A 9151-nucleotide genomic window follows, 5' to 3' on the forward strand; every position below is an offset into this window, starting at 1 on the left:
CAATGATAAAACAAATAAAAATGCTTAAAACCATTAAGCCACCCTACATTGGCAAAATGTAGACTCTAAAACTTAGAATGGAAGTTAATGAGATACGAAATATACTAAGAATGTCATTGTTTGCTATTGCGAGAATATGATGAAAATTATAAATCCCGGGGGGTTCATGTGGGAGTGTTTTCTCATCACACCAATCACCATGTATACATGGATACATGTGGTACGATTATTGTCAGTAAGTGACGTATATATGACTAAAGGCATGCATCCGTGCTCCTGTATACTATGAAAAATTTGTTGGTAATCATAATCTCATGCCAGTTATAAATACAAGTTCTGCGATTCTCTTAAGTGGTAGTGGTCATAAACTGTTACTGAAAATATTCATGTGTCATATGGTGCTAAATGACATTGCATATTCAAAAGTCAAAAGGTGCTTTGGCATTTTTTTTATTTGGATTTTGAAGCAAAAGATTATGAATATCATTTAAGTACTTGAATTATGTCGTGAAAGTGTAGTTCAAAACAAAGCTTTGAAGATTTGCCCACGCAATTGTGCATCAATATGATGTTTACTCAATTGATAGATATGATATGCAAGGCAAAATCGGAGCCTTAACGGGCTTACACATTCAACTCTCTGTCTCTGTTGTTTAGAACACATTGTTCTGGTCGGAGATTATTTTATTTACAACATATCATTAGGCTATGGGCTGGAATGGGAAAGGTGACAATGAGAACAATGAACGGATTCGGGTTACACATAGTATGATACTATGGGGTATATTTCTATAGGTTAGGATACTAATAATTTGGATGTTTCGAAAGACTGGTGGTTTTCTTTTAACAAAAGGCATTTAATGGAATGATTTGTTACTTCATAGGAAGGCCACTTTTCAATCTGAGAGATTTGATTAGTGGATGCTATTTGTTAGAGTTTGTCCTACATTGGTTAATTATAACCTCCAAAACTAGTATGAGTCTGGACAGCCTCTCCCCTCATTATGAATTGGTTTCGAGTTGTATGCTTTAACATGGTAACAGAGCTAGGGTTTCAGAGAATTTGTTCCCCCTTATTTGTGCCGTAAATGCACCATTGTTTGTTGTGATCTATGTGTTATGAATCGTTTATTTACCTCTCCACATGCGAGGGTCACACGTGCGGGGGAGTGTTGGAGTTCGTCTCACTAATTGTCTCCTTCAAAACTAGTATACTAGTCTAAGCGGCCTTTCCACTCATGTCTAATTGGTTTTGAGTTGAATGCTTTAACATGGTATTACAGCTAGGTTTTCGGAGGTGTTTGGACAAGATTCTCTTGGTTGATTGCCCCATTGTTTGTGCCTTAAGTGCGCCTTGTTTCATTGTTCATTATGATCCCTTATGGATCCATTGTTTATCTCTCCGCGTGTGGGTCAGGGCTCGCACATGTGGGGGAGTGTTAGAATTTGTCCTACATTGGTTAACAGTTAACTATAACCTCCGAAATAGTATATGAGTCTGGGTAGCCTCTCTACTCATTGCCAATTGGTTTCGAGTTGGATGCTTTAGCACTATTAATCAAGGAACATTGTTTTGATGTTTTGTTCCTGTCGCTGTCAAGCTAATTGAGGTCAAATGTTTGTACATGTAGGTTGCTTTACTTGTGAAAAAAAAAAAAAGTATGTTGCTTGGATCCTATTTATGATACATCAGTGTGAGGGAGACCTTTGGTTCACTGAAGTACTTCCAGGTGGAGGGATAAGAATAAGGCCCATACCAATTCACAACTTCTTTTGCTGAAAATTATCAGTAACCTCTTGGTTGATTTCCACTTGTCTATTTACTAGAGACAGAGAGCTTTTAAAAAACAATGGTTACCGGGCCTGGTCACTGTGCGTGATCTAACTCCATATGGAAAGGGTAGAAACAGCATAAGCAGAACGTGCGTGTGTATACCTGTATCAGAATCTCCTATGTTTTTTGTCTTAAGCAATGTTACCGGGACTCTTCTTCTAAATGTATGAGTACCTGTGTTAGAACTTGGGTAAGGATATGGAATATGTCCGACTCATGTAAAAGGCGACACATGTAAAAGGACATTTTCACCCAAAAAATATTGAATGGTTCAAGTGTACCGTGTAATTAGGCATATACCTCCAATTATAGGCATGAAGTGCTATGTGACACTTTATAACACAATTGTCTCCTATGTTATACCAAACTTATGCTAGGAAATATAAATATATTGCCGTCTACGTGTCCTAGGGTAGAACTTAGATGAAAAAAACAAAAATTCACACGCGTGCGAGTCCATGTAACACAGGTCTTAATTTGTTCCCGCCACATGATCCTAGAGATGCTAATCGTATTGTTTGGGAGATTTGGGACACTTGAGTTGGTATTGAACTTCATATTTACATACATAAATTCATAAATGATATGAGGTGCGCAGCCTGCAAAAGATGCAAACTATGCCCACTGTTGCTAGATGCTGACATGGTTGCTAAGAAAAGTACATTTGCTTGTTGTAAGTTTGACCCCATCGGAAAACACTAATACCCTAAAGCATTTTCTATTTATTTCTATATGAGTATTTAAAGTGTGCCATTTTGGCAAGACAAAATGTGAAGAATTTTGTCAAAATACTCTTATAAATGGGTTTGATATGAGTAATATTAACAGGGGTTTCTTCTGTATCGCTATATGTTTAGATACTTACTGTTGGTTTTGTTTGGAGTTCATGTACCCGTAGATATAGAACGATTTAAAAATGTAAAATACTGGAAAAGTTTATCAAAAGCCGAAGCCAGCAGAAATCTTGAACTCACTGGGTTAACTCCCCGGAAATCTTATTTACTTTTATCCTCTTGCCAACAACCATGAACTCCGAGTAAATCTGTCAAAAGTCTTTTTCTCTGCCAATGGTGTGACGCCCATTTGAATATTAAAAAAAGGGTAATAGAAAATAATAGTAGTTTTAAAGTTCAATGAACCCAGTCTAAGTGGAATATCAAAATACGTTTAAGAATATACCTTTGAATTAATACTTGGTAGCGTCATCATTAGGGGCTTTAAACATTATCGTCTCTTGGACATTGGAAAGACTGTTGATTTTTATCAGTAATGACAAAAGCATTCGATGAAGAACTTGTATCGTCTGGTGAACTATCCAAAGCGAACTATTTGATTTTTCTTTCTTTTCTTTTTGTTGTCGTAGGGCATGCGTTTATGGCTTTGAGCACTTGCATTTCATGATGTTGCCCAGATTCTTTATGTAGAATAATGTTTCAGCTTATGACTAAGAACTGAGTATTTTGATGGGTATTGCTTTTTGATAGGTCCCAATACAAAGTATACAACCATATTATTATGCGTTTAAGTTGTGTATACTTTTTCCCTTGTTGTTTATAGAAAGGGCATAAAAACTTGGTGTATTTGTCTATTTCCGTTTCAAAGGTCGACAGCTTAAGCATTTTATATGCCTTCTTATTATACGGGATTTGATTTAGGGCATGTTGTCAATTTGCTGTCATTACTCATGGTAAGGAAACTGTAAACAGTTAATCATTATCCTATTTTGAAATTTGTTTGATAGTATATGTTTTTACCCATGGGCTCTAGGACTTGTTCCACTGGTTGTTGGTTAGGATCCTTTCCGTTGGTTCAGTTGAATACTTTAGTTTTATAGGGTGTAATTAGTCTCTTTCAAGACAGTGATGACTACTATGTTGAGTTTAAACTATTAGTTCCTTAGCACCATAGGTTAGTCATTTATAATTCACAAAACATTTCAAAATGCCATTTTCGTGAAAAGTTACATAAGAAATCAAGGGAAAAACAGGTAGGACCAGTTGAGGCTTGCATATTTGGCAATTAAAAATGAATTACGCCTTAAACTAATAACATAGAAGAGAAAGGAAGGCACTCTACTGTTTGGTTGGGTCAAGGTATCTCTAAGTTCGAATCGCGACAATCAAACTGGATTATCTTAGGGAAATACGCCATGGGTCAGGTAGTTCTTAAGCAAGATTTTACTTGGATCCCTAGTAGGTTGTCAAATCGCAAATCGAATCAAGAATCGGATTGACCTTTCTCTGAATCGTGCATCGAATCGAATCGTGAATCGTAATGTTTCCGTCCAAATTTAAGAAGTACATTGAAAAATTAATCTATGCACCTACATAATAAAGATACAATGCGAAATTGAAAAATCTAAGCTTAAATCGATATTTACGTTTGCTTTTTATCTATGCACCTACATAATAAAGATACAATGCGAAATTGAAAAATCTAAGCTTAAATCAATACTGACGTTTGCTTTCTATTGTTAGTTGTTGATCACGTGGTCGTGGTTCATAATAGGAAAGACACTTGCACGTAATAGAAATTACAAACTTAGCGTAAACACAATAAAAACTTCGTAGGCTAATAGGTATGAAACTAGCTTATATGGAGCTTTGATCCCTGCCCCGACCTATAGATTCGTATTGTTTTTGCGTGAGTCTTGTACCAAATCAGGAATCAAATCGTGAAGCGAAGCATATGCACTGAGGTTTTTTTTTTATTGTACTTGTGTATGTAACAAGGAATGTTCCTAGTGGTTCTGGGGTACTAGGCAATTGGTACTACACTAGGCAGCTGTTGGTAATAGGCCGCAGTAACTGAAAGTCCACTTGGGTTTAAGAATAAGTAGATATTTATCAACCAAACAAAGCCTTGTACAATCTTAATTCTGTTTAGGGTCTGTTGTTAAGATATTAGAAAGTTGAATACTGGATGGGTGAATATTATTTTTCTGGTCACTCATAAGAATATGAATAATAGCTTGATTATGAAACTATCGCGCAACTTCGTCAGAATATTTAACTGTGATTACGTTTTATATATTTGCAACTTGTGATTACGTTTTATATATTTGCGTCAACTGTGATTACGTTGCCCCCATACACGAATATGTAATAAAAGATTCTCCTGTATATTTTCGTCACCGTTGAGTTATAATCCTAGAGGCTAGAGCCCTTGAAGAAATGTAAACAAGCATTGAACCTTTCAATTCTTCTCCCGCTTGACAACATCTTCCTACCTCTATATATACTTGACAATCTAACCACCGCAAAACCAAATTAAACACAACATAGAGTTGTCCACAGCAACAAAAAAATGCAAAGAGTTTGTTGGTCAGTGAAAGTTTCTTTCTTCTAGTTTTTCCTTCTTTCCTTTCTGATTCCGCCTCTGAAATGGGTAGAAAGAGGAAGGCTGGTGAAGGAGGAGTAGAGGAGAAAGGCTCCAATGAAAGAAACTTAGCTCGGGATGAGATGGTGAATGAAGCTGCAGAGGTGGCGGCCATTGGGGGAGCCCGGCGAGCTCGGAAGAGATTCGTGGGGGTCCGCCAGAGGCCGTCAGGGAGGTGGGTAGCGGAGATAAAGGACACGATACAGAAAATTAGAGTTTGGTTAGGCACTTTTGACACGGCGGAAGAAGCGGCAAGGGCTTATGACGAGGCTGCGTGCTTGCTCCGTGGCGCGAATACTCGCACCAATTTCTGGCCCTCGTCGTCCTCCCCTTCTTCAACCCCTGCTCTTCCATCCAAAATCACAAATATTCTTCTCCAGAGGCTTAAAGCTAGACATAACTCTTTAGCTTCTGATTCTTCTTCTATGCCCATTAACCAAAAACAGAACAAGGTAGAGGACTATACGGATGAATTAAATGGTTTTTCCGATACCCAAATCTCAGATTTCCTTACTGATCCCGAAGAAAATTTGTCCCCCTATCCTAATGAAGTGTCTAGCGAGTCTTTTGAAAAATACGAATCTCGAGATAGAATAGTGCAATTCGGGGTAAATTGGGGTGTGGGGACACAGAATCCTGTGCCCGGTATTACCACAAGTATCAGGTCATTTTCAACTGAGCGAGAGAACTTTGAGGTGAGAGAAGATGTTGATTCATGTTATAAATGTAGTGAGGTAACTGAGGATTCCAGTAGTGATGGAAATATTGGAGGGGAAATGGAAGAAGAAGGGAGTGATTTAGGGGCCTTCGATTTCCACTTTGTGGATGAAGTTGGATCACCTAATTACTATTCTGCTTTTGCGATTGCTGAAGAGAATATAGAGCCTATGGATCAGCAGGAATTGATCACTGGAGACGAGCCGGAGATGGTTAGAGAAGCGATGAAGAGGATGAGGGAGAGGAAACTCTCATCTTTTTTTTATGCTTTGAATGGGATTAATGAGTGTCTACTGTTGAAGCTCGGCCGGAATGGGGTAAACAAGAAAGGCGAGGAGAAGATAGAGGAAACCAATTCTGGGGAAAGTTTGAAGGAAGAAAAACAGGAGGAAAATGAAGGAGGGTTAACTGATGTGGAGTCTAATGCAGAGTGTGAATTGTCACTCTGGAGCTCCCTAGACCTCCCTCCAATTTGTTTTGTTAACTGAAATGTTCGAGAGTTATTATTATCTTTAATTTAGTAATTCCTTTTTGCACGGCCAAAGAGAAGTGATTTTATCTTTCATCATTTTCAATGTTCATGACTTTATAGAAATTCCCTTTTGGGGCTTATTTTCAGTTATCATAAATAATTGCAACTTATCTGAAGATCCTTTCTAAGTGACCTTCTTATGACTAGGCACATCACTATTCCAGTGGTAATGTCGGTGATGGCTACCAAAATTTGTGGCAAGTACAGGTTCTGATTGCCTAGAAAATGCAAAGAGGGTGTTAATTCTCTATGTTAATAAGGTTAGATTTCACCAACTTTGTTTCCAGTTGCCAAGGGAATTGCTCCAGTTAAGAGCAGCACAGTCAATAGAGTTGTGGTCCAACGCTAGGTTACATAATCTTCTGGTAGGGCTTCCTGCTCTCACTCAGGGACGGAACCAAGATCTTGTAAACACGGGGGCCAACCAATGAACACGATTTTGAAATTTGAAGGTTCGGGAATCTAATAGTTTGTTTGGTTTAAATTTTGAGGGAGGTTTTTTTGGGTAGTAAGTAGAGAGAGATAGAAAAAGAAATGAGATCAATAATTGAAGGAAAAACTTATGAGAGACTGTGCATAGAGAGAGAAATTGGGTTTTGAGACAAAAAACGAACACATTTTTATGTCTAAATAATATTCAATACAAAATACAATACCTAGATGTTCTCACAAAACAAAACAAAAATAATATTTAAAAAAGAAAAAAAAAACCCGAAACCGAGCGGGGGCCTTGGCCCCCATATGCCCACACCTCCCTCCGTCCCTGCTCTCACTCTCGCGAATTTTAGTAGTTTGCGCAATATTTCGAAAGACTTTCATCATCTTACCCAAGCGCATTACGTGACTAGGTCCAACATAGAGCAAGTTTATTGTAAGAACTACATAATAAGATGTCACATGGTTAAAAAGTGCTAGTTATGGTTAATATTACGGCGTTGAATCTGATGTACAGATGAGGTCAATGAGATTTCATGAAAACGAGAGGGTGTTACTTCTCTATGTTGTAAGGTTAGATTTCACCAATTTCGTTTCCAGTTGCCAATGGACTCGCTTAAGAGCAACACGATTAATATAGTTGTGGTTCCACACTACGTCACATAATACTCCGGCAAGACTTTCTACTTCCGCCCTCACAAATCTTAGTAGTTTGCGTAACTTTTCGAAAGATCCTTAACCATCTTACCTAAGCTCATTATGCTACTGGGTCCAACATAGAGCAAGTTTATTGTAAGTTCAAAGTGCCGGTTACTGAAATATCCCGGTGTTGAATTCGATGTACAAATGAGGTCAATGATATTTCCTGAAAATGAGACGGTGTTATTTCTCTAGATTACAAGGTCAGATTTCACCAATTTTGTTTCCAGTTGCCCATGGACTTGCCTAGGAGAAGCACAGTTATTCTTGCTGTGGTCCAACACTAGGTCACATAACATTTCGGTAAGATGCAGATCTAGTGGTGGTACTACGGCGGGAACATGTTGCGTGATCCAGTAGCGACAGCAGAGCCCGTGGTCTTTCTTCCTATAGATGAACTTGGGTATGACATCGGAGCTGAACGGCTTTTTCTTTTTTGTTTTTTGTTTGTTCTTGGTGTTTGGTGTTTTTGGTTTTGTTTTGTTGTACTTGTTCATGTTTTAATATATGTGGAACAATCTTGTTCGTCGAAAAAAAAAAAAAATTCGGCAAAGACTTTTTGCCCTTGCCTAACGAATTCTAGCAGTTTGCGTGATTTTTAAAAAAGACCTTTCACCATCTTACGCAAGCACATTGCATGACTAGGTCCAACATAGAGCAAGTTTATTGTAGAACTACATAATAAGATTTCTTTATTAAAAGTTCCAATAACGAAAAATTATGGCGTTGAATCCGATGTACAAATGTGGTCAATGAAATTTCATGAAAACGAGAGGTATACTTGTTTTGAGATTATAAAAAAAAAAGTAATATAGGTTCGCATATTTTTTTCGTCTTTAATCTATTTTTTTTAACATTTTAACAAAAAAAAATACTCCCTCCGTCCCTTTTTTGTGTCCAGTATTCCAATTTGGGCTGTCCCTTAATAAGTGTTCATTTTGTAAAGTTAGGGGGATAAAAGTTGGTGTATTGTCTATTTTGTCCCTAAAAGTAGATTTTATTTTGAAAAGTTAGTGAGTAAAAGTGTTAATGATGATGGGTAAGTAGGGAAAATGGAGGAAAAAGTTGATGTGAAAGGTGTAATGATGATGTTTTTTTAATAAGTTGGAGTTACGAAGTAGGACATTTAAAAACGGACGGAGGGAGTAATAAGTTTTTGAATAGATGTACCCTATCTACATCCAAAAAGGAATAAATAAATAAATAATCACCAAAAACGGAAAAACCACAGATGACGGCGAAGCAGTTAGAAGTTTATGAGATAAAACTTTTTAAAAGAAATGACGATACAATCAAAAGTTTTGGAGGTTAGTTTTTGGAAAGGAAAAAAGAGCGAAGCCTACGTTTTCCATAGAAACGGAGGTCAGTATGGAATTGAGAGGAGAAGCTCATTTTTATTTTTATTTTTTTGGGAACAGTCATCGAATATATGAGATCTGTATCTGACGTACAAGAAATACGAACTCATTTTCGGGCGATATGGAATGAGATCGTGGATTTTGTAGTGAGAATTTTTTAAAAGGGTAATGACATACTGCATATCAAAGTCTACAAAT

General features: G+C 37.4%; 1 protein-coding gene across 1 annotated transcript; it reads left to right on the forward strand.

Moving 5' to 3' along the window:
* Positions 1-3954: 3954 nt before the first annotated feature.
* Positions 3955-6577, forward strand: LOC131335116 (ethylene-responsive transcription factor ERN2-like). Its single transcript, XM_058370326.1, has one exon. It carries the CDS (start codon positions 5218-5220, stop codon positions 6415-6417), a length of 1200 nt encoding a protein of 399 aa, XP_058226309.1. The 5' UTR covers positions 3955-5217; the 3' UTR covers positions 6418-6577.
* The last annotated feature ends 2574 nt before the right edge of the window (positions 6578-9151 follow it).

Source organism: Rhododendron vialii, chromosome 8a, assembly GCF_030253575.1.
Source record: "Rhododendron vialii isolate Sample 1 chromosome 8a, ASM3025357v1".
NCBI lineage: Eukaryota > Viridiplantae > Streptophyta > Magnoliopsida > Ericales > Ericaceae > Rhododendron > Rhododendron vialii.